Source organism: Chrysochloris asiatica, unplaced genomic scaffold (genome assembly GCF_000296735.1).
Source record: "Chrysochloris asiatica unplaced genomic scaffold, ChrAsi1.0 scaffold00028, whole genome shotgun sequence".
NCBI lineage: Eukaryota > Metazoa > Chordata > Mammalia > Afrosoricida > Chrysochloridae > Chrysochloris > Chrysochloris asiatica.
The window spans coordinates 15,787,807-15,814,904 of record NW_006408546.1 but is presented as its reverse complement, the minus strand read 5'-3'; the positions used below and the strand labels follow the sequence as shown (position 1 = coordinate 15,814,904).

Here is a 27,098-nt window from a genome sequence, read left to right as displayed (position 1 = left end):
AGGTACCATATGATCAAGAGCCAATGATACTGAAAGAAAAAGTTGTGTGTACTAAAGGAAGTGGTAAAGAACAAGGTTCCAGGAAGTGGTGGAACACACACGGAGATCTTTTGAAAAACTGAGGTAGCACTGGAGGCATTCAGTCATCTATGCCAAAAAAACTGCAAGGCAGCTATCTAGCCAACTGACTGGAAAGGATCCATATTTGTGTCTATTCAAAGAAAGGTGACCCAATGGATTGTGGGAATCACTGGACAGTATCATTCATACATGGCTATAGCAGTACATTGACAGGGAAAAGTCAGAAGGTCACAATGGACTCAGGCACGTGGAACAAGGGATATCACTTCTGACATAAGATGGATCTTGACTGACAATAGAGAATACTAGAAAGATGTTTACCTGTGTTTTAGTGACTACACAAAGGCGATTGTGTGGATCATGATACGCCATGGACAACACTGTGGAGAATGAGTATTCAGGAACACAAAATTATGCTCCTGAGAAACCTGTACAAAAACCAAGAGGCAGTCTTTCGAACAGAACAAGGTGACACTCAATAGTTTTAAATCAGGAATGGTATGAGTTAGGGATTGTATTCTTTTATTCAATCTGTATACTGAGCAAATAATCTGAGAAGCCGGATGATATGAAGAAAAACGTGGCATCAGGACTGGACAAAGCATCATTAACAACCTGTGATATCATAAGCAATACAGCCCTGCTTGCTGAAAGCAAAGAGGACTTAGAACACTTACTGATGAAGATCAAAGACTACAGCCTTCAGTATGGGTTTCACCTCAGTTCATAGAAAACAAAAATCCTGACAACTACACCAATAAATAACATTAAGATAAATGGAGAACAGATTGAAGTTGTTATACTCTTCATTTTGCTCACATCAACATTCATGGAAGCAGTATTCAAAAAATAAAATGACGTATTGAATTAGGCAAATCTGCTGGGCAAGACCTCTTTAAAGTAGTTAAGAGCAAAGATGTCAGTTTGAGGACTAAAGTGTGCCTGACCCAAGCTATGGTATTTTCAATAGCCTTGTATGAATGTGAAAGTTGGACAATGAATAAGGAAAACCATAGAAGAATTAAAGCATTTGAGTTATGGTGTTGAAGGAGAATACTGAAGAGTACCATGGACTGACAGAAGGACAAACAGATTTATGTTGGAAGAAGTACAGCCAGAATGTTCCTTAGAAACCAGGATGGCCAGACTTCATCTCTCATACTTCGGACATATTATATGGAGGGACCATCCCTGGAAAAGGACATTATGCTTGGTAAAGTGGAGGGTTGGTGGAATGGCACCGTGGAAGCAGCAATGGGCTCAAGTTTAGCAACTACTGTAAAATTGGCATAGGACCAGGCAGTGCTTCATTCTTTGTGCATAGGGTCCCTATGAGTCGGTTCCATCTCGATGGCACCTAACAATGGTTTTCCCATAGGTGAAGTGACAGAAAATACCATGGCTTGGATTAGGCATACTGTAGTCCTCAACTGCATGTCTTTGCTTAACACTTTAAAGAAATCATTTGCAGTAGATCTGCCTAATGCAATATGCACTTTGATTTCTTGACTGCTATTTTAATGGGCAGACTCCTGGTGTGGCAATGCAGAATCAGACCTGGACTGAGAACTGGAAATTCAAACCTACTAGCTGCTCCTTGGAAACCCTATACAGGGTCGCTGCGAGCCAGAACTCACTGAATGGCACTTCAAAACAGTATCACTTCAATGGGCATTGATTGTGGATCCAAATAAAATGAAATCCCTGACAACTTGATTATTTTCTCTATTATCATGGCGCTTGTTTTATGTTGAGGTGTAATCCTTATCAAATGTTCTCTGTAGTCTCTGAAAAGCGTCAAGTCGCTTTGGCCTTCAGCAAGCAAGGTTGTGTCCTCTGCTGAAGAGTCTTCTTCCAATCTTGATATTGTATTCTTCATATAATTCACAGTCTCAGATTATTTGCTCATGATACAGAATGAGTAAGTATGGTGAAAGGATAAAGCCCTGACACATACCTTTCCTGATTTTCAACTACATAGCCCCTTGTTCTATTTATATGACTGCCACTTGGTCTACGCAGAGGATTCACATGAGCACAATTAATTGCTCTGGAATTCCCATTCTTTGCAATGTTATCCAACATTTGTTCACGATCCACACAGTTAACTGCACAGTCACTAAAACAGGTAAATATCTTTCTGGTATTCTCCGCTTTCAGACAAGACCAATCTGATATCAGCAGTAATATCCCTTGTTCCATTTCCTCTTTTGAACCTTATATTTCTGGCAGCACCCTACTGGTGTTTCTGAATATCTTCCAGAAAAATTTTGTGTGTGATATTAATGGTATTGGGTAATCTCCACATTCTGAGTATCACTTTTCTTTGGTATGGGCACAAATATGGTTCTCTTCCAGTCAGTTGGCCAAGTAGCTCTCTTCCAGATTTCTTGGCATAGATGAGTAAGCGCCTCAAGTACTGCATCTGTTTGTTGAAACACCTCTGTTGGTATTCTTATAGTTCGCCAATACCTTCAGTGCCGCTTGGGTGACTTCTTTCGATATTCTCACAGTTCTTGATCCTATAATATTTCTTTGAAATGGTTGAATGGCAACCAATCCTTATTAGTACAATGACTCTGTGTATTCCTTCCAACTTCCCTGATGCTTTCTGGATCATTCAATATTTTACCCATGTATTGTTGCTGTTGTTAAGTGTTGTTGAGTTGATTCCAACTCATAGCGACCCACTATAGGGTTTCTGGGGAGCGAATGGTGAGTTTGAACCACCCACCTTGCGGTTCAAATTGACCTTGCAATCCTGTGCATATCCTGCAGCGCCACATCAGAAGTTCATTTTACCCATTTTGCTGCTGTTGTTACGTCCCATCAAGTTTGGTTCCGACCCATAGTGACCCTGTATAGGGTTTCTGATGAGCGGCCGGAGAGCGTGAACCACCGACCTTGCAGTTCAAACAGCTTTACAGTCTGTCGTATTAACTCACAGCGCCACACCAGGACTCCCATTTTACTCATAGAATCCTTCAATACGGAAGCTTGAGGCCTCATTTTTTTCTTTCAACTCTTTTAGTTTGAGAATGCCTAGTCTATTTTTTCTTTTTGGTTTTCTAACGTCAGGTTTTGCACATCCGTTATAATACAAGCTGTCCTTTGAAAAATTTCTGTTCAGCTTTTTTACATCATCATTTCTTCCATTCACTTTAGTAATTCTACATTCAAAAGCAAATTTCAGAGTCCCTTTTGACATCCATTTTGGTCTTTTCTTTCTTTTTAATGACCTTTTAATTTCTTAATGTAAGATGTCATCCCACAATTCATTTGGTCATTAGTGTTCAATGTGCCAAATCAATTCTTGATAGGAAGTGGGAAGGTTTTTTAGTTTTTCCTCATCCCTCAGTAAATATATAAAAACTCAAAGTGGAGAGAGGTCCAGTTAGTGCAAAGAATGTGGGAAAGTCTTTAAGGAAGCCTCAAACATCATTACACACAGAAGAATACACAGTAGAGAGAGGACTTACGAATGTAAGCAACAGGGGAGAACATTTAGGTGGTTCTCATGTCTCACTTCACATGTCTATGTTCAATGTGGGAGGTTTGATCCTTACAGCTACAATTTCAAACATAAAGACCAAAGTTTCTGGGTAAGAAAGCAACAGTAATTCAAAGAGAGGTTGCAAGAGCTATGCTGTGCTTTTGGAAGGAATGAGTTTCACTGTACCTGTGGGGCTGTCCTCATCAGTGTTTCTAACTTTCTCAGTGAAGTTAAATTTGAGCTTTCTTAAAGTCCTTGGTTACTACAAACAAGGCTGCGGGAAACCTTGAGCAATTTTTGCTTTATATATTTTAACGTTTTTATTGATGCCATTTAAAATACAATTAAATACCCTCCTCTTGTATAAAAAAAAAAAATTATTGGGAACAAAACAAATATGTCCTTCACAATTTCTATTCATTGCACTACATTCTAGCCAAGGCAATAAGAAAATAAAACGCATACAGATCATAAAATAAAACGTAAAAAACTATATTCACAGATGACGTGATCAACCATAGGATATTCTCTAAGTTATACACCAAAAATTTAAAAGAGAATGTAGTTACCCATTCAACCAAGCTTTGATGGCTTGATGATCAAAACTTGACTAGAGGAACATAAAAAAATTTTGACAAAGGAAAAAAGTGTAAATTGCTACAATTTGATGAACTTTATCTATTCTTATGGATATAGTAGCTCAAAAGACCAATTGAGAGGGAAGGAATCTTCACATCAAAGATTAAGCCCTTTGTATATAGGACTGATAAGGACGGGCAACTTAGTTAGACATTGGCTACTTAAAATAGGGGGGGCTATAAAAGCTCCTTGGAAACCTTATACAGGGTCGCTATGGGTTGGAATGGATTGATAGCACTTAACAACTACAACATAAAGGCACAAAGTGACAGGCTTACAAATTTTCAAGAGGGAGTTTAGTTTCAGAGTGTGCGGGAGAAGACAGAATCCTTACTGAATAGTTATCATCTTGTCTACATGGGTCTGCTGAAAGGAGATGGGGATAAATTTTTTATGATTCAATAGTGAGTAATTGTTATCATGACTGAGTGTCACACTATAAAGGTAGAACTTTTGTAACTAAAAGGGGGAGCAGTTAATCTTACAGTCCAGAAACAAAGGACCCTAGGACCATCAAGGGAGAAGAGCACAAGCAGAATGCGAGACCTCATCCAGAGAAGCAGCAACACCAGAGATGGAGGCAGAGATGGGGACATGGAGAGATGGAGCAGCTAAGGACTCTAGATTCATGGGAAGAAAGGGACTGAGAACTGGTGGCTAGGAGGCAGACTAGCAGAATGTGCTCTTTGGTGGTGTAAATTATTATATATGCCTGAGTGTTTAAAGAAAAAAAAAGAGCTACAATGAAAAGAGAGAAATTAACTGATGGTACATGGAGATTATAATCATTGTAATGAAACAGAGTATATGACTTGTTGAATGTAAAACTGATGATCTGCCCTGTAAGCTTTCACTCAATTCACAATAAAAACCACCATTGCAATCAGCATACATGTGGTGAAGTGAATTATTTGATATTTTTCTTCTAGCCCTAGTCTTTGTAAGTCCCGCCAAACAACTCTTTTCCTGATTGGTTTGAGTAAAAAAGAAGGTGGGAGATGAGGATGATTGTTAACAGAGTTGACATTGATTGTAAAAATCTGGAATGCTAATGTGTGTAAAAGGAGCTATTTTCGGAAGCAGGAATGAAGGAATCTTACTACTATCAAAGAAGAGCCAGAAGTGGAGTATGGATCCTGAGATCCCTGTGCAACCTAGGGACAGAATGCTGTGACATCAGAAGAGCAGCAGCAGCAGAACCAGACTCAGAACACGTGATAAAGCAGTAGGCTTCCTGCCCATGAAGAGAGTAACGTTGAGTGACTTGGGGCAGGAGACTTGCTTGCAGAGTGGGGTGCCTCCAGGTACTTAATTGAGGGAGCTACATTTATTGCCGCAGGAGCAAGAGTTGCCTTCAGGCTGAGGCTTATGGTGGAGTGGCGTGCCTTGTGAGCATTTATCAGCAGCAATAATAAAGCTCTGTAACATTGCCCAGGCAAAGAGAGGCCTGCCTGTGGGCTCCGAAGGTTGAAAAGAGGCTGTCCTAACTAGAAGACTTGCAACCTGAGCATTTCTGAAGCTAACTTCCCTAATAAACCCCTTAACTGTGAACACAATGCCTGAGTTCTGTGTGGCTACTGCAATGGATTATCCAACCCAGCTGCATAGAGGACTGGTTAATGTCATTTTAAACAATACATAGCAGTCTTATCACCCCTTTGGAATTCCCCTAGGTTATGGAGCTTTGGTAGCGTAGTGGTTATGAACAGGGCTGCGAACCTTAAGGTCAGCGGTTCGAAACCACCAGCCGCTCTGTGGGAGAAAGAGGAGGCTTTCTACTCCTGTAAAGATTTACACCCTTGGAAACCCTGTACAGGGTCGCTATGGGTCAGAACTGATTCGACAGCACTTAACAACAACAACCTTCCTTTATAGTCAAATCCTCATTGCATCCTCAAGTCCTGGAAAGCTCTGGCCTATTCTATCCCTGTTTCTGTTTTTTCTTTAGTGTTGCTGTTGTTGTTAAGTGTCATTAAATCGATTCTGATTCACAGTGACCCTGCTTAGGAGCAACTGGCAAGTTTAAACACCAACCTTATGGTTCAAACTGACCTTGTGGTTCAGTGCTTTATCTTACAGTGCCATACAATTCAATTGAGATTCATCCATGTTGCTGTGTGTATCAACAGTTTGTCCCTTTTTATTACTGATTAGTAGTACTCCATTATATGGATGTATCATAGTTTATTCAGACCCCACTGAATAAAGGCATTTGCTTTGTCACTAGCTTTTGATGATTAAAAATAAAGCTGTTATAAACATTTGCATACAGATTTATGTGTGAATAAAGGTAATCATTTTACATGAGTAAATACCTAGAGGAGTCCTGGTGTGACATTATAGGATAAGTACTGGGCTGCTAACCACAAAAGCAGCAGTTCAAATTCACAGTCGCTCCTCGGAAACCCTATTCATGGTCACTACAAGTTGGAGCCGACTCGATAACACTTATGATTACTGAGTTGTATGGTACGTGTATTTAATCTCATAAGCAACTGTTTCCAAAGTGGCTGAATCATTTTTCAGTTCCCACCAGTTGCTCTGCATTCTTGCTAGCATTTGTGATGTCAATTTTTATGTCTGTAGGCTTTAATTTTAGGCAATCTAAGATATGCATATAGCGTATCATTGTGGCTTTTATTTGCATTTTTCTAATGACTAATGATGCTGCACAACCTTTCATATGCTTGTCTGTCACCTATACTTTCTCCACAATTAATCAATTGGCCAGATTTGTATGTTTCTATTTCTGTTACTCTTTAGTCTGTGTTTCATGGATCCACATGTATCTATCCTTTAGCTAACAGCACACTCTACTTGATTAAATAAATCTGACAAAAGTAAGACAGACTTACTTACGGCCTTGGAAACCCTATGCAGGGTCGCTATGAGTCAGAATCGGCTCCACAGCACATAACCACCACCATCAAAGATTTACAAAAAAATGTGAATTTACCAAAAAAAAAAAAAAAAAAAAACATATAAAAATTGTAATGGAATTTTTCAATAGAAATGTGTTCAATCTGTAAGTCAATTTTGGAAGATGGGACATCGTAATATATGGTATATATGGATCAGTCAACAAGTATTGCTACTAGGGTTCCAATTCATACATGAATGGGTTTATTTTAGACCAAATGTGTTCAAACAAGTCTCTTTGATCAGACGATGGGTAGAGATAAGTTCTCTCAGTAATCATGTGTCTTAATCTTGTTAGGGTGGCTTAGAAAATAAGAATACTTGTACCATGCTGGAGGTGGGAGGGGATGATTTTGAGTTCAGAGCTATATCAAATTTAAACAAAACTTGAGTGGGTATTTTCCCAAATCATTAAGTCTTGCAAAATGTTTACTGGAATGCTCCTCATATAAAACAAGTTTATAGACGGATTAAGCATTTTAAACATTTTAAGGAAGATCAGAAAGACCTCAAAGATGAGCCAAGTGAAAAAAGACTGTCAATCTTGACAAATGAAGAAAATGAGGCTGCGGTTCAGAAACTGGCGAAGGAAGACCACAATATTATCACTGATGCAATAGCTGAAGGTGGGATGATCTATATCATATGGTTTGGTATTTTCAGTTTTAAGCAAATATCTCAAACTCCACAAGCTTTCAGCTCGATTGCTGACAAAAGTACTACATGAAGTTCAGCTAACTCAAAGAGCTGATCTTTCCATCAGTCTTCTAAGCAATATTGAAGCTAATCAAGACAATTTCATGGAATGAATCATAACCAGGGATGAGCGTTAGATTTCCTAATACACTCCAGAAACCACGGCCCAATTAATACAGTGGGTTCTCCAATGTGATCTGCTGCATCACTTACATACACGGCAGAGATGTCAGCTCAGACGGTTATGGCAACTGTTTTATGAGATTCCCAAGGGGTAACGATATTTTCTCAAAGCACTCAGTGGCTTATAGGAAGAAGTTCTAAGACAATTGAAAACTACAATGGTGAGAAAAAAGTCAGGAAAGTTGCTCAGAGAATTGGTTTTCCATCATGACAATGCACCTGCTCATTCTCTGAGGGTAGTTAAGTGTTATTCTACAAGCATTTCCCATCCACCATCACAGGTCTGCTCTTACTCCTTCTGATATCTTTTTGTTCTTCAAACTCAAGGAACAATGAAAAGAAACATGATTTGAGTTTTCTAAGGATGCCCAAACTGCCATTTTGATGTAGTGTCAATTGAACAATACAGAATTCTTCAGGGAAGGGTTCATGTTGGTGGTGGTAAGTGCTGCTGTGTTGGTTTCCACTCATAGCAACACTGTATTGAGTTCCCAAGGAGTGGCTGGTGGGTTTGAACAACAGACCTTGTGGTTAACAGTCCAGTGCTTATTCTACACCACCATACCAGGACTCCATGGAAGGGTTACAGAGATGGAAACACTGGCTTCACAAGTGCCTAGACTTAGATATGGCAAGATCTAATAGTTTCACATTTTTATATTTTTGCCTATGATTTTTTGATATTTTTCTGTATGACTTTTTGACTTACCCTTGTATATCTCCATTTATTTAGGTCTTGGATTTGTCAGTGTTTTGTAGATCCTGAACAAATTTTATGACTTAATACAGAGTTTTTGGGGGTTTTTCAGAGCCACTGAAAATGGTTTTAAAATTTCAGTTCCCAATTGTTCACTGCTTATATAATTAATTTGTTTTAATTCTGTGACCTTGTTAAACTCAACAGTTCTAGAAGCATTTCTGATGATTCCCTGGCATTTTCTACACAGACATTCAAGTTACATGGGAATAGTTTTATCTCTTCCTGTAGTATCTATCTATACATATATCTCCTTTTCTTGTCATATTATACTTGGCAGGAATCCTAGTACAGAGTTGTATAGCAAAAAATAAGAGTTAACTGTCTTGGGATTGCTCCTGATGTAAAGGCAGGGATGGGTATATTCACTATCTTGATTGGGGTGATAGTTTTATAGATGTACATGTATATATAAAAATAAAACCCATCAAATTATATACTTTTAACATATGCAGCTTAATGTATATCAACTATGTTGTTGTTGTTGTTAAGTGCCGTCGAGTCGGTTCCGACCCATAGCGACCCTGTACAGGGTTTCCGAGGGTGTAAATCCTTTAATTGATCATATGCTTCAGAAAAGAAACAAACTTCCAGCTGACAATCAGATAGTTTAAGCCTTCCCTCTGGACCATCTCAGTAATCTGCATGAGAGAATATTATTTTTATTCTACTAAAGTGCTGGTCTCTTCTTTTGTCCGCATCTAGGTCTTGCCTTGAGTTTCTGCTTTACCTCCCTTTCAAGTTAGTGGTACTGTATCTAAGTAAATTCTCTTTATAGACAAAAGACACATGTATCTCTCCTAAGTAGAATTGTTTCCTTTGAAGAAAGTGTCATCATCACTGTCCTGTTCCAGTAACTGATCTCATTCAACCCAGTTTCAGTGATGTCTATGAGATTATACTTGTTTTCTCTATTAAATTATTATTTTTCAAAACAGAGATGTTTACTAGTTTTTTTTTTTTTAAACACCACCTAAAAATTCATCTTGAAACTACTATGTCAAATCTATCACCTCTTTTGCTCCTGAGTTCAATCACAGCTCCTGTGCCTTACCATTCTTACCTCTTGGACTGCTCTTCTTAAGCCCAGTGAATTACTCTAATTCAGGAACATAGAGAGTGAAGGGCTTGGGCCTTGCAGGTAGACTCTACTTGATGAATTTGGGTAAGATTATTCCTGAATGTAGAGTTCAAATGAACTTTCAAGGTGAACATATCCATGTACTCAACATCTAAAGCAGGAATCCAATATTGCCTGTATCTTAGATACTACGTTAAAATTTTAAGATTGCAGGTGACCTTTATTTTTATGGCAAAGTGAAATATGGACTACATTAAAGATCCTACAATACATCCCAGAAAATATAAGAAAAGGTAATTACCAAACTATACCCTGATCAATGCACAGCCTCTGTACTTTCATGCCTGCTCTAAATTTGTCCTTATTATTGTTAAGTGCCATTGAGTCAGTTCTGATTCCCAGCAACTCTGTGTAGGATTTCCAAGGAGCAGCTGGTGGGTTTGAACTGCCAGTCCAGCGCTGATGCCAGAGTACCACACTAGGAGTCTAAACTGATCCTAATGATTTAAAATTCAATGGAAAGTAGGCATATGGGGTGAGAATGACGAAAAGATGTGCAAGATTGAAACCAACCAACCAACTAAAAAATGTCTCCAAGATAAGATATTATCAGGAAACTAGATGAATTTGAGTTCAGAACATGTGGTAGCAAAAGCCAGAGACTGTAAATCCTGGAGAAGGTGGCTGCTCCAGTAGGGACAGGGGAAGTATGTATAGAGTGTCACATAGAGGGCATAACTTAGACTCTGGCCACATCTCCTCTATCCCAGGAGGAGTCGGGGGAGGAGGAATAAATGGTGGAGGAATGAATGGTGGAGGAACTCATGTCCTCACTTCTGTGATCTGTCTTCCTGTCTCTAGAGCACCTCCCATCTCAGCACCCTGCCTGCTTATATGTAGACTGGAGTCTTTCAGGAGACTCTGAACTAAAATCTGTCTTTGCATTCACATTCAGAAGATACTCTCCAACAAAAAGGAACACATACCTGCTCTTTGACCTCTATGTTATGTTCCCCTTCCAGAATAAGGGTGACGGCTTGCATAATTTGCTTTCCATGAGTACTCATTATTTTATCTATATGCTGTAAAACAATAGGAAATCCTCAATTATTATCTGGGACACAAAGAAAAAGACCACAGGAAAGAAAAGAAGGCTTCCAAAAGTTAAACAATCCAATACAAAACTGCTTCATGCAGAGCACCATAACATATATACATAGATGCCAAAGGACATTAGTATATTTTGAAGCTGCCTTTTGCCTTCAATTACATGTATATTTCTGACAACTTGAAGATGAAAATAACACAGATTTGGCCTTAGAGAATGCAGAATTTCAATCACCAGGGGTCCTCAAGCCCAAAGATATTAAAGGAAAAAGGAGCATAAACAAATGGATGGGGAGGGGGTAGCCAGAGACTTAGCAAATATGAGGTAGATTAGCTAACGTTACCTGGGGTACAAGTGTATTCAAAAAACTCCTTTTGAGGCACAAAGTGAGGCCACTGATGCTCAGGGACCATTAGAGAAGTACCCTTCAACTTCTGACCTATGCCCACCATTCTCCACACTGACATCCTCAGAGGTCAATTTTGATATATGGGCTGTGAGGACAGAGCCCTAGGGAATGGTACTGAGTGGGATTTACAAAGACAAAGAAGCAGAGGCCCAAGAGATAAATGATTAAACCCAACCTGGCCAGCAACCCAGGTAAAGGTATAGTAACAAAATCAGGCAGGCACACATGCAGCACTGCTGAGAGGCAAGGGAGAGAGGACAGGCAGTGCAGGTATGGAGAAACAGCTCCCAGAACACCCGTGAAAGTGACAGGTCTAGACAGAAATCACCACCTCACTTTTTGGGGAAGAGCAGCATTGGAATGAACCCACAACTCATGGGCAGATGCTGATGGGAACAGAGCACAACTACGATGTTTTATAACGCATGTTGCTGTTATTAGTTATAACCAAGTTAATTCTGACTCACGGCAGTCCTATGTAAGCAGAGAACTGCGCCGGATAGTTTTCAAGGCTGCCTTCTGAAAACAGATATCTTTTGAGGTACCTCTCAAAGGGGCTCACACCATCAACCTTTCACGTAGTAGTTGAATGCTTACTGTCTGTGTCATCTAGGGACCCTTGCATTGTGATCCCAGCACTAAATCTGGAAGCCTAGGTGATTTTACTTACTGGACGAGTAGAGAGAAGATTTCTAAGAAGTCCCAATGTCTTCATCAGTACATTCAAATCAGAATCGGATAATAACCGGAATAGCTGTTCAGTACTCAAGCTTCGTAAAATATCAGCTTTTATTTTTTGTTCAGCCTGAAATGCCATATTCTGAAAGGATTAAAGAAGTTGCAAGTATCATGGCTATATCTGCTTTATTAAATTATATTTTATTAACTTTATTTGCAAAGTAGAACAGGATCTGCAGGCAATCCTCAAGACTAAGTCACAATATTTTCATGATTCCTGTTAATAAATCACCTATTCTATCATGAGGAATATAAATGTCACTCTTAGATAAACCTATGAGGCAGGATATAATATAATAATATCACTGCTTTCTGATGTGGGCATTTGAGTGCTTTCAGATTTCGCAAATAAACACAAAATGCAATTATGTACAATACTGTTGTAATTATCAAGTTGTCTTCTGTGAATTTTCAAATCAAAATGACTATTAACACAACTAGACTGTGCCATGCATTCTGAGATGTTGTTAGCTTTACCCACATTAAAATAGCTATGGCTTCACAATACTATGCATGCTATGTTAGGCCTTGATATGGCTGGGTCATATCACTCAAAAGCTCTCCCTGGGGTCAGAGGTACTTCTGAGCTATAAGCAATGTCAGCTGGCCAGTTGCTAGTCTGTTCGTTTTCCTCCATTCTGGATACATTATGGATTAGTCTAGCTTAACCCGAAGACATTATAACATTCCTGAAGAAAAGAAAAACAGCAAATTCCAAATAACAATTCACAAGTCAACTTCTGGTATAAAATCTGGTATAAACTAGAGACTTCTTATAATATGTGGTTCTTATCCTCCAGGAACTTACATTTTAGTTAAGGAGTTAAGACATATGAACAATCAAGTTATCTAATGATGCAAAGCAGCATGGGAGAGCATAAAGAGTACTGGTGTGGATCCCAAAGATGACACCAAGGTTTTATATTCTGCAGAGAGCACCGTAGCTGGTGAAATTAAAACTGATGAGAATAAAATAGTCTGAATTTAAGGAATTCGATGATAAATTCAATTTTTAATATTAAATTTGTATATATCAGGGAGCCCTCAAAAGAAGTCCCATAGTTTAAGAGATGGAAGAGGGAAACAGGGGAAGTTCATCTGATAATATATATTCGAAGAATGCTCTTTAGGGAGCTTTACAGGAGGATGAAACTATGAAAGTAAATGAAATCCCGGACAATGGTAGTATAAAGGGAATTGAAAACTGGGAGCTGAAATGTGGAGGAATGTCGCCTGAGAAAGAGATTGAAAAAAAGGCAAGGTAAAAAGTGAAGTAAAAATAGTCAAGTCCTGGCAGAGTTTCAAGACAAAGAAGTATTAGAAACTAGTGCAAAATTAAGGAGAGAAATAAGTGTGAAACTGGATTCAGTGCTTTCTTAGATGATTATTTCAAACTCAAAGTTTCAAAAAAAAGTATTAAGTAGAGCATGGTACAAGGGAGAAGAGTATGGGTTTGGGGAAAAGTTTAAAACCTACTTCTATAACTCAGTAACTGCGAGGCCATGGGCAAATCATTTAACCTTTCTGGATCCCAGTTTCCCGTTTATAAGATTGATATATACAAATATAACTTGAAGTAAAATATAAAAAAGTAAGAAGTAGAAATTACAAATACTCATACAAACACTACGGCTGGCATGCAGTACATGCTCATTAAAATGTAACTACTATAATCATGTTTTTAAAGAATCCATGTAGGATGGTGTCATTTTCCATTTCAATATTTTTTAAAACTAAGTCTCCTAACATTAGTTATATAACTTTATAATCTAGATTATTATACATTATTTAAACAGAAGCTGTTAAGAAGTTAGGCAACATTTAGGCACCAGTTCTGTTACCTTAGGCAAGTTATTAAATCAATCTGTATCTTGGCTTACTCACATACGAAATACTATACGAATATTCTATTTCATAAAGCGGTCATGCAGAACAAAAGAGACATTAAATTGCTTTATAAAGCAGATTTAAAAAAAATACTAAAATGCACAAAGCAGCTGCCATTTCACTGACTCCACCTCATGGTGACTCCACGTGTGTCAGAGAACTGGGATCCACAGAGTTTTCCAAAGTAGACTGCCAGGGCTATCCCAGGGTGGATTTAAACCACCAACTGAAAGGTTAGCTGATGAACTTTGAACTTCAAGAATTGCAGAGAAGACTGTTGTTGCTAATTATTGGTAAGCTGATTCTTGACTCATGGCAACCCATGTGTGCAGAACAGAACATTCCACAGGGTTTTCAAAGCTATAATCTTTTGGAAGCAGGTCACCAAAGCACCTCTGGGAGGTTTCAAACCACCAACCTGTTAGGTACCATCCAGAAGCATGTAAAGTTGATGATGTTGTTGTGTGACATTGAGTCAGTTCCAACTCATAATGACCTGGCATAGGGTTTCTGAGGAGTGGTTGGAGGATCTGAACCACCAACCTTGCAGTTAGCACTACACCTGTAGCACCACACCAGGAGAACCCTATACAGTATATATTCATGATGAGGAAAAATTATTTTCCCAAAATTTAGTAAGTCAAATTTTGACACTTGTTCAAGTTTTCTTAACAATACGTAAGAGAATGGAGGCACACGAGGTCAGATAACTTGCTTACAGAAGATTTCGAATGTTGAACAGATAAGTTCATTAGAATATCGGGTTAAAACAGCAAGACATTTTAAAAAGAAAAAGCAACTTCAAGACATTTCAAATAACACATTCTTTAGTTCTATCATTTATAATAGCTCTAGTCTTTTTTGTAAATGGTAACATATATAAAAAAGTAAAACGTACCATTAAAGCCCAAATTCCGTTCACCCGTAAAGCAGGATTTTCACTCTGGGTTAATCCACAAAGTAGCTCTACGGCTCCTGATTCTAAAATCGGCTGTGATTGAAAAGGAAAAGAACACGGCTTTAAAGTCAGGCTTGTGAATTCAATGAGTACAGATGTTGACACTCTGCCTATGATTTCTTCCCTACTCTTGCCCCAATTCAAAGCTTCTTACACAAAACAAGGAATGATGTAGCCACAAAACAACCTTGAAAAGGAAAGGGCAGTTATTCTCTTAAAAAATATATCAAAACAAAACTAATAATCTCTTGCATTTCCTTCCTTTCAGTCCTGGAGGCTTTGGGATATTAACTCATGTCTAGGAGGCATCCTAATTCTCTGTACATGCCACATATACACTTATGATCTCAGGATCTACTATTTCATTCTCTCCATCCCCTGAGACTCTGTCACTTCCTGCTCTGTGTATACATGTATCGTTCACAGATGTGACCATGAGGCAATGTGGCTGGTTTCATTAGGAAATGTAATGGAACTTATATATCCAAATCATCCTCCTTCCAAGTTATCATCTTATCTTATTCCAAACATGGTGCAGATTTTTCATCCTTCACAATTACTTTTATGTAAGCAAAACAGTTTTGTACCTTTATAGTCATACCACCTGAAACACATGCCTAAACCTGAACACTTTATTTATGATACTTTGTTGTTGTTAAGTGCCGCAGAGTCAATTTCAACTCATAGTGACCAAGGTGCAGTTGGTGAACTTGAACTGCTGATCTTGCAGTTCAAATGGCTTTGCAGTCTGGCGCATTAACCCAAAGCACCACACCAGGACGCGATTTATGATACTTGGAAATAGCTAAAACAATCAAATTTAGGGGACTAAAATTTATCATTACTGAAGAATCCTTACAGGTTATCCGTCAAAGGGTTCTAGAGGTCTCTTTAGCAATTCAGACCTACATACCTCTCAAGATGACATTTCCAAGTGGGACTACACATTTCTCTACTTGTACAAAATGTGCTTGGAAATAATTTTAAGCATACAGAAGAGTAGCAAAAATAATACAAGGAACTCCTATATATCTTCCCAGATTCACTAATTTATAACATTTTGCTATACTGCTTGATCATTCAGTATCTTTTGTTCAATGCATGCATGCCCATAGTATTTATCTTTTCTGATCCATTTGAAAGTAGACTACATACACCAATCTTCTCTATTTTTATTATTTTAGTGTCCATTTCCTAAAATCAAGGATATTATCTTAGATAACCCACAGTGCATTACCAAATTCATAAACGTTAACATTCAAAATAATACTTGTATCCAATTTACAGCTGATATTCCAATTTTGTCAAATGGCCCAATAATGTTATGTAGTTCTCCCCCTTCCACTTCAGGATCCATCTGGTTTGCTTTCAGTATGAAAACCAATGCTATCACCAGACAGTTGTCCCTCAGATGAATTCCTCTGAGTTTATTCATCTTATTTCCTAACCAGATTCTGAACATTCTGAAGGAAGAACTGAAAGAACTTGTGAACTATCCAAAAGGCTCTTCAGGCTGACTAATGGTGTGGCCCTGGCTGCAATCAGACCATCATCAGGCTAAGACCCCACGACCAGGGCAGAGAGAACAGGCAGAGGCTCTGACATCCTAACTCACCACTTTCTTCCTGCAGAATAACTACCAGTCTTTCTTCTCGTTTCAAGATTTCTGCTTGTTAATAACTAACTGTCTTTGATCTGCTACTCTGTGATTTTTTGTTGTTAAGTGCCGTCGAGTCGGTTCTGACTCATAGTGACCCTGTATAGGGTTTCCGATGAGCAACTGGTGAGCCTGAACCCCCAACACCTTGTGGTTCAAACCGACCTTACAGTCCAGTGCATTAACCTACAGCTCCATAACAGGACTCCATTGTGACTAGTGCGTTCCTAATTACCAACCAGAAGTCTGCAGGTATTATAATGCAGAAAATAAAATCAACAAATTGGAACTACTCAATTTACTCCTACACATTAAAGTGTCTAAACCTCAGTTCACAGTCAGACAAACTAGAGACACATAACATGATAAAACTAACTGTATAAGATTGTCCCCTTCAAGTTTCAGTTTTCCCTACTTAAAAAGTAATCTATTTTTCAATAATTTATAAAGTGAAGAGAAAAAGGAAATATATCCTAACAATTAATCCCTCCCCAAACAACTACCATTAGCATTAAAAAAAAGTATTTTTCATCATCAGCAATTATATTCCTTAAAGTGACTTATAATCCTGGTTTATAAGATTTAGTCTTCAGTAAATATAGTTTGAAAATAGTCTATTATTTATACAATTATTTTTTCAATTTCAGGTAGTTTAGACTGGCTATATAATTTGTAATGCCTTTTAATTATGCTGAAATAAATATACTAGATAGAAGGAATGATAGCTGTATTTAAAATATGTGCGATTTAATTTTTTAAGAAAAAAGAAATCAATTCAGAATTTGTTTAAAAACCCAAATCAAAAGGTTCAGTGCCACCTACTGTGAAAATTGTCTGACTAATCTCTACCTGGACTGGGCAAAATCAATACTAACCTCTTTGCTTGGAGAAAATTCAAGAAGCAGATTACATAGCATGGAGGATGCTACTACTAGGATTTCATCGGGTGCATTTTGTAAAACCTATGGAATTAAAAAACGGATACTATTAATGGTTTGGAACCATGGAGGTGAGACCATAAGAATCAATGAGAACAACAACAATCTATCTTTCGATCTGATTTCTCCTATTGGAGGTGGTTAGGAAAGACCCACTTGACCAAGTGCTTTATGACTGAGTAGGGCTCTCACATCTATTTTGCTGGAGAAGCTGCAGTCCACTTCCAGATGGGAAACTACAGCAGGAACAAGAAGAGAGACACACAGCTGGGGTTGGTCAGGAGGTGCTCTACGTGAAAAGTGGTCACATCAGACCACTTATGAAATACAGAATTGCCGTTAGAGCCTGAGACTTTCGAATATGTTTCTAGAAGGGCTTGTTTAAACAGGAGTACATGGGGATCAAGTTACTGCATAGGGGGACAATGGGGCACAGGTTCTCAAGACTTGAAATCACACAGCTCTAATTCCAGTTCTAAATCCTTCACTAACCGCTCTAAGACTTCACTTCTTTCTCTGTAAACTGAGGAAAACAAAACTTCCCTAATAAGATGATTCAGGGATTAAAAGGTGTGTGTTGAATAATAAGGGAAGCCACACAGCATGGAAGTTAAGAGCACAGGACAAGTGTTCAAATTCTAGTTTAACTACTAAGTAACCAAAATATTAAACCTATTGCTAATGAGTCACATTCTGACTCATAAAGATACTACACTGCTCCATAGGGTTTCAAGACTAAAAGTCTTTATGGATATAGACTGCCATTATCTTTCTCCCACAGAGTAACTGGTGGGTTCAAACTACTGACCCTTCAGTTTGCAGCTTAGCACTTAACCTCTCAACCACCAAATAGTATGTGAATTCCTCACATGCCAAGTGGGAATAACAGTTAACTACACTTACTCCTAACTAACTGACTACCTTGTTATTCAAAATTTCACATTTATGACAATGCTGAAAAGAACTCTCAGTGACGCCTCTGATGCGCTGGGCTCCACATGGGGCCCAGGTCGAGCCCAAGGTGCCCTCTGCAGGCCACCTGAAATAACATGCCAGAGGCCCTGTGACCTTCTCCATGGTGATGTCTGAGTTTGATCACGGACAGTGTTGAGCAACAGCAGGACAACTCAAGGTTGCAGACAGTCAGGGGAAGCCAGATGAGGGACCGAAGGTGCTGGGGAGATCAGTGGGAAGAGGTTGGGAAATGGGGAGAGGGCTAGAGGCCACACACAGCTGCAGGACCAGGGCAGATGGAGGATGAATGGGGTACCCACTTGGAATATGCAGTGGGTGGCAACATCTGATCTCTATCACCACTATCCCCAATCTCCATGGGCTGCATGGTGGTGGGAAAGACATAGAGGGGGACCTGCCATACCACGTATATCCCAAGAAGTGCTGGGGATGCCTGATGGGCAGCAAGCAACAGTTGTGAGGGGAGGAAAACACCAGGGCAGAAGATGAGGTACGGCCCTCAACTCTCACATCCTCACACAATGCCAATTTCGTACAGTGACCTGGTCTGATCTTTAGACTCTAATATGCTGATAAGTGAGGAGTGAGTATACTTCATACAGTTGTGAGTTACCAAAATTCATATGTGAAAAGATATTAGAATAGTAACCGGCATATAGTAATGTCTAGGCAAAAGGGATTAAAAATTATAATTAATACCATAGTTGGTATCAAGCAAAATGTCAGGCTCATATAAGGTACACAGTGAACTATCTGAAATGGGTTTGCACTGAGCTCAGCACGTATGATGTGTACATGTCTCTACACCTCCTCACTTAGGGTCATCTTGTTGCTGACACTTTACATTTATGACAACAGTGCAAAATCTATCCAACTATTTTGTGCATTAACGACATGTATCTGGCAGTAACACCAAAGTCGGAGGTTCAAGCCATGCTGGCTGTGAGGGTTAAGCGGGGCCATGACTGTCAGTGATTTGGCAGTTAAGTAATGATGTAGTGATCCCCCATCTTGTGATCATCCTTCATTTTTGCATAATGTTAAGTTTCAGATAATGGCCTGATCCTTAGATACTGGTCATGTGGACTAGTGATGAATGGGTGTACTCCTTTCAGAACCCACTCTTCCAGATCCGAAATGAGAAGCCTTCATAAATACTACCACTTATATGCAATAATCACTTCAACAAAACCTCAGATCAGACTCAGGATTATTATTCCAAAAGGAGTCCTAGGAACTCTGTTACATAAATTGGAAATGAATCATCACAAAAAATTGTAGCACATTAAATACATTATCTACTTTGTTCAGCTAAACCAATTCTGAAGTTCCTAAGTTAAAAATAGGAAGAATTACAAAACGAAGGCAACGCTCCTAAGATTTTGTTTTAGTTCTTCTAAAGGAAGAGGAACTTAATGAGGAACCTAAGTGTACCCTAGGTGAATTGTTAGCTAGTTGATAAATATCAAATTATATATACTACATATACTAATCTCTGGATCTGCCACAAACTCCTAAGACTCTGTTAAATCTTCTTTTGCTTTGCCACGGTCTTCCGACATCTCTGCGGGTGTACCTCCTATCCATGCTTTAATGCCATCCCATTCTGGATGCATCCCCCAAAATCCTTCCAGTCAGAAGTCATCCTAGCCTCCTCTGTTTGAAATTTCTTTTAGGACCCTTATCACCGTCCACACCATTCATATCTTTGTATTGGAAGCAATGTCTCTCTCCACTTATATTAAACTTAAAATTTTTGAGGTCTAATTCATCCTGGCCTGATGTGACTCAAGGTACTACACTGGATGTGTGCTCAAAATATGTTTGGGCTGAATAAGAGGAAGAAATATTTCCCAAAATCATACTACTCAGAATCATTGGTTAATATAAGTGAGTGGCTGTTAACAGCTAGAAAACATAAAATAATTGCTTTGGTTCACATTATTCTCTTTAGAATATTAATTGTTTTAAAAGATTAAAAACTGCTTTTATTAAGTTTCATTTACAAATTAGATAACATTCAAAGACAAATTTCTTAAAAACATTCACTGAGTATAGTGTCTGATATAAATTCAGATGGCAACGTGATGACCAATTTTAATTTTATCAAGAGAGGAACAAAAAACCATCACAAATTTTTAAATTAAAACCAAGCATCCACTCATCCTGTGGTTTGTTTCCCAACAGCTAAAAACAAGGTGAAGTAAAAGGGGTCAACTCAATGTGTTGGTCAATAGCCTCTGTTCTGAGGAAGTTAAGTGTATCCTAGGTGACACAGGTTACTCCAGACCCTTAATCCTACTTTAAAAAGGTGCAACAGAATGTCACATTTATCCAAGGACACAAAACATTTCTAGATTGTTTGCCAGACCTTTTCCCAAGGTAGGACTAGTTAGAAACCAAGTGTTGCTCCATCTCTGATTTGTGTGATAGTCTGAGCTGAGAAATAAAAGAAAATGACTCCTAATGAAACACTAGTTATTTCTCAGGAAACAAGAGAGCACTAAAAAAAAAAAAAAAAATCAGGACTAGGAAGACTAAATCAAAATCAAACTGCCATGAAAAGAAAGGTGTAATTTAAGAACAAGAAGTATAGCAAAATAGTAAAAACAAAAACAAAAACAAAAACAACGGAAGCGAACTTTGAATAATCCAGCAATGGCAAATCTGGCCCAAAGGGTTTTGGACACAGGATTGTGGATTTGAAAAGGTAACGACGCTGTAGCTGGAAAGTGCGGAGATGGGTAAATCACTTTCCTTAGATTCGAGGCTCTTAATGGAGCTCAGGAAAAAGAATCTCAAAAAGATACCTGGCTTTGTTCAGCTAAACAGCAAGAGTACTAAAGTGAAGGGAATGGAGAATGTTCAGAAGAGCGGACATATGTCAAATGTGGTGAAAGACAGTGAAACTTCAGGAGGTCTGACAATGTCTGGAGATGGGTCAACTTGGACGTCATGAGCTGCTGAGGCAGGCCTCTTGGGAAGGGAAGAAACTAAAGAAACTTGTACTCTCCAAGTAACTTTCACAAGGACTTGTCTTGACTTTTTGGCTAGAAACCTTGGTACCACCCTGACAGCTCCTGAATCATACACCTAATTCTGTCATTCATTGCACTGAACTATTCCCAGGGGTCACAATTTGCCCCTCACTGCCTACCGCCTTACTCCAGGACCTTTAACACACAGACCACGAACTCTCAGAGATCAACTGCTCTCAGCATTTTAGTTCCTAGAGGTCTCTGGTCTTCACGGGGTCCTTTACCATCACTATATCCCAACTCTCTGCTGTAGTTACCAAAGCATCCTGTTTCCTACATACACCATGCAATTGTTCCTCCTCCTGCCTTCCTTTTGCTTTCGAAGCCTACTTCATATTCTTCCTGACTGAAATCCTTCTGTCATATCGTATGTCCCAGCTTTAGCACGTCCTTGTAGTAGTATGGCCAGAGCGCTCGTTAGAAATTAAGGATGGTGAGACTTCATCTTACGAGCTTTGGGACAAGTTCCTAGACAAGGACATCATGCTTAGGGTCGGTGAAAAAGAGTAATACACTCAATGATATGGACCGGCACAATGGCTACAACAATGGGCTCAAACATAACAACACTTGTGAGGATGGCGCAGGACCAGGCAGTGTTTCATTCTGTTGTACATAAAGTAGCTATGAACCAGAACCAACTCGATGGCACCTAACAATACTCTAACCTAGGGGGACACTTGTGACTCAGTTGTCGAATTCTCTCATCTTCCCTGCAGGAGACCCGAGTTTGCTTCCCAGCAACGCACCTCAAGTGCAGCCTCCACACGTCTGTCAGTGGAGACTTATGTGTTCTTATGATACAGAACAAGGAGTTCTGGTAGCATAGCGGTTACGAATCGGGCTACAATCCACAAGGTCAACAGTTCGAAACTACCAGCTGTTCTGTGGGAGAAAGATGAGGCTTTCTGCTCCCGTAAAGATTTACAGCCTCGGAAACCCTGTACAAGGTCGCTATGAGTCGGAACCGACTCCACGGCACACAACAACGTGATACAGAACAGGTTTCAGGGAAGCCTCCTGAATAACGTGGACTAGGAAAAGGCTTCCAAAAATCATCCAGTGAATATGCTATGGATCACACTGATCGAATCCACAACTAACCATGGGTATGGCACTGGCCCATGCGGTGTTTTCTTCCTTTGTGCACTGGGGGTCTCTATGAGTTGGTGGATGACTCATGCTCTCGTCTGACAATTTACGCTGAAGTTAACAGCTCTGTAGTACAATATTTTTGGTAGTCTCACTGTACTTCAAGACCTTGCTTAGCACATAGTAGGTATTCAAAACAAAATGAATGACAAAAGCAGGCAAAAATATGATTAATTAAACGCAAGCTGTATAGCCACTTGAAAAAAAAAGGACCGGAGACCAAGTTTACCTCTATTTCTGTATGATATACCAGGTGATAACATTATTAACAGCAACCTGATGCATACTCTAAGTCCTAATTCAGATTTTATTTGACCTAAAACATTTTCTGGGGGTAAGGGGTGCCCTCCAGAAGAAGACTTGAGCTTCCAAAAGATGTTTTTGGATCACAGAAACAGGAAGTAACTAAAACTAAGCACAGCTGTTTACAAAAGTTACCAAGAAATGCCCAAAGACTTAAGAATAGGTTATACTCGTAAATGGCTGATTCCTTCCCTATAAATAACTAAAAATTACGACAACTCTGGACATAGTCTAAAATGTAGTAAGAGATGCACAAGGGAGATGAGAAGCTAAAACTTCACTTATAAAAGGAGATCTCACACATGAGATGCTGACTTCAGAAACATTCTATAGTTTGTGTATGCCTAGAATATCAGACTTTAGGAGGAAATGTGTTCAGAATGCTTTGTAGAGCAATGAGACACACTCCTAGACCCAGTGAGTGCTCTCAGCCATATCCACTTAGGAAAGGCTCTATGATTATAGGTGTTACTTGGTCTTTCTTCTTACCTTCATTAAAGGTTTCCATACGGCATGATCCTGGAAACTGGTTCGAAGCTGCTGCACAGATCTGGATAAACTGTGCAAACACCTACAAAGAATAATAAAAATTAGCTTCTCCATAAGCTGATGCTTTTACTTTTGAAATACAAACTGTTTGGCATTTCACATGACTAATGTACACTTCAAGTCTATCCACAGAGATTGTTAATTTCATTACTTCTTAACAACTCGTGGGCTTTTGAGGCTTAGGCTCTTGGTTAAATAATGTTACTGTATGAAAATTCACCTGAGCGTACTTTCAAGTAACGTTCGGATTTGGAGCTTACTTGGTGAAGGTCCGGAAAGGAAACGGGTTAAAGACATGGCAAGGAATTTTTATTCAGACCATTTAAAGCTCATACCTGACGGCAGCTAACCGCACCTTGACACTAGACTCTGACAAGCCAGTCACAATTCGGTCCATCATATTTTCAGTCTCAATGATCTGGAGAAAAAGGTTAATGCTGCATAAATAACAACACGAAGATGACAGATTTCACTGCTTGTAATGCAAGTATGTTAACATTCCCTGAATGTTTAATGTTGTTTTTGATAAGAGATTTTACCTCTGGAGTAATGATGTTGCAGTGGGGGCAGGCCGCTCAACAGAAAGGTAGGTCTGCCCCACTAAGGACCCGCCTGGCTGAATGACAGGCCAAGGGAGCAGGCTACGCTTTTTATTTTTTAAGACATCTAAAACAGCAATTAAATGGTATAAATACTGCAGAGATGCTGCATAACACAGTCTTGAGGAATAGTAAAAGGTATAGATGATCTCCTACTCTGCACACTCCTTCCAGAGTGCTGACTGTAAATTCTTCCCACCTCCCGTACAACCTCAGCCCCTCTGTGCCCACCTCATCTTTGCCAGGACATTGCTTCATTCCTGCGATACAAGTTGTTGCAACTTCCCTCTTATTAAAAAGGCCTCCAGACTTTCACTTCTCTTCTTTTTCTTCACTTCTGCTACAATGAAGTTGTGTACCACAAGCTCAGGCCCCTCCACCTTGACCCATCAACTACGTCCTCACACATTTTTCTTCCATCTCTCCTTAGCCCACCCACTGAATCCTTTCCTTCAATCTGCCCCACTTTCCATGCCAATTTAAAAGACTGAAATATCCAAACCTTAGTTCATCTCTTCAAACCACAATCCTCTTTCCTCTTTGTTCCTTCAATGGGAACGTGTCCCAAGGCTCTGATCATAATTTACTCAATAACTTGACAACATGCCTTCAAAACCAGCTTCCTATGGATAATTCTATCCCGGAGCTCTTTCCTAATTCCCACCTCCATGTTTCCAACTGTCTAGGGATGCTGTAGGATAAAGCACTGGACTGTAAGGTCAGTTTGAACAGCAAGGTTGGCAGTTCAAACCCTACATTGGGTTGCTGAGTTGTAAAGGACTCGACAGCACTTAACAACAAAGTAAACTGGTGTGGTACTGCTGTATGAGCTCTGTACTGCTAACTGCAGCATCAATGATCCAAACTCCTCAAAATCCCTAGACAGGGTAGCTTCGAATTACAACTGATTTGTTATTAAGTGCCATCAAGTAGGTTCCAACCCATAGCAACCCTGTATAGGGTTTCCAAGGAGCGGCTGGTGAGTTTGAACTGTCAACCTTGCAGTCCAAACCAACTCTGCAGTCTAGCACATCAATCCACAGCACCACACCAGGACACTAAACAAGTCAACACTAACTACATAGTCATTGGAACTTCTAACTCTTTGTGTCCCACACTGAGTTTATCTTTTCCCCAAAAAACTTGTTCTTTTCATTGTCTATCTTCCCTTCAGGCACTGTGTGCTAATATGCTGGTTTGCAAAGTTGGTTTGACCCTCAAGGTCAGCAATTCAAAATCACCAGCTGCTCCTCAGAAACCTTATACAGGGTGGCTATGGGTTGGAACCAACTCGACAGCACTTAACAACAACATCTTTACTACTGATATTGCCATTCTCCAAGGCACCTAGGCACTACATGTGTTAACTGTGACTCCAAGTCTTCTTCCTTGAGCATCCAAATCCAGTGACTTTGCACTATACCTTATATTAATTCTATCACCATTGTCAAAAGTCCTGGTATGGCACTGTGGGCTAATGCACTGGACTGCAAGGTGGGTTTAAACCACAAGGTTGGTTTGAGCTAAGTCGGTGGTTCAAACTCATCAGCTGCTCCTCAGAAACCGTATACGGAGTCTCTATGGGTCAGAACCTACTCAACAGCACTTAACAACAATCACTACTGTCACTCCATTCACTAATTAGGATTTTATTACTGTTTCCTTGGGGGTAAAGTATTTGCCAAGTTCTCCAATTTTTTGCTACAGCAACCATCAAAGACTGGCTGGCTACAGGTTACTTCATCTAAGCATTAGTCCTTCTTCTTAAAACAGACAAAACCAAATCAGAACCTTCAAAATGAGAAGACAACTAAAACCTGAGGCAAGTAAGTGTCTCAGGCCCTGGAGGGGCTAGATGCTGATGCCTGACAGCTCCTGGTACTTGGGGAATTATTTTTACTTAGGAATGAAGAGTAGTAACTTGGGAAAAACCACTGTCTGTACTGAGTGTAGTTATATTATTACACGGGGAGGGAAGGACGCATGATTATTTTCAGAGAAAAAATGAAAAATGCTATCAAATACGGCTCCAATACTTGGAAAGCTTGGCCACAAATAAATACTGAAAGATGACTCTGGATAATGCCTACTGGCCATATACAACCAGATATATAAGCTTACTAAGGGACAGCATTGGTGCATCAATTGCACAGGTATTTAATACAGTGTATCTCACTATAGCAATGCCACAATATGCCTGAAACTGCTGAAACCCAATGTTATCAAGCTAACTTCAAGTCACAGAGATGCCGTAGATCAGAGAAGTACTGCTCCACATAGTTTCTTAAGCTGTAAATCTTTAGGGGGACAGACTACCACATCTTTCTCTTGTGGAGGAACTGGAGGGTTCAAACCATTAACCTTTCAGTTAACGGTCAGTCCAATGCTTAGCCCACTGAACTACCAGGAATCCTGTGAAATTGCATTTTTGTTATTGTCGTTAGGTGCCATCTAGTCAGTTCTGACTCACAGCAATCCTGAAGAGGGTTTCCAAGGAGCCAATGGTGTTTGTGAACTGCTTATCTTTCGGTTAGCAGTCTAGTGTGTATCCTATAGCGCCATGCCAGCACTGCTTAACATTATGACAAACCCTAATTCTATACTAGCGATGGGCCAGAAAATTTTATAAGCTTCAAGATGAGCTGAAATCCAGACTGCAGAGCACTGTAAACTAGAAGACTGTTAATGAGAGAGCCTAGAGAGAGGATTAGAAAGGTGAATGGAGAAGAGATAAAGTAGAGGCCTGGAACACGGTGGAGTATGTTTGCTATAGTCCTGAGCAACTGCCTTTACCTCCCCAGGCCTTCAGTACAAGGAGGAGCTGTTACAGTGGCTATTTTACCTCCAATCCTTGGCAATCTGAAGGTGAACAAAACCTGAATTTGTCTGGGCAAAATTATCAAGTTATTCAGAAGTAACATGGAACACTGGTGTGGCG

General features: G+C 39.4%; 1 protein-coding gene across 4 annotated transcripts in view; it reads right to left on the bottom strand.

Moving 5' to 3' along the window:
* The window catches only part of ARMC8 (armadillo repeat containing 8), a 150,767-nt gene that overhangs the window by 20,759 nt on the left and 102,910 nt on the right, over window positions 1-27,098 (bottom strand). For all 4 annotated transcript variants that reach the window (XM_006846611.1, XM_006846610.1, XM_006846612.1 and 1 more), the window contains 6 exons: window positions 23,897-23,979; window positions 23,502-23,583; window positions 17,482-17,568; window positions 14,890-14,982; window positions 12,037-12,186; window positions 10,836-10,931 (listed from right to left, as the gene is read on the bottom strand). In XM_006846611.1, the coding sequence (XP_006846674.1) occupies window positions 10,836-10,931; window positions 12,037-12,186; window positions 14,890-14,982; window positions 17,482-17,568; window positions 23,502-23,583; window positions 23,897-23,979 (591 nt within the window). The remainder of the gene's footprint in view (window positions 1-10,835; window positions 10,932-12,036; window positions 12,187-14,889; window positions 14,983-17,481; window positions 17,569-23,501; window positions 23,584-23,896; window positions 23,980-27,098) is intronic.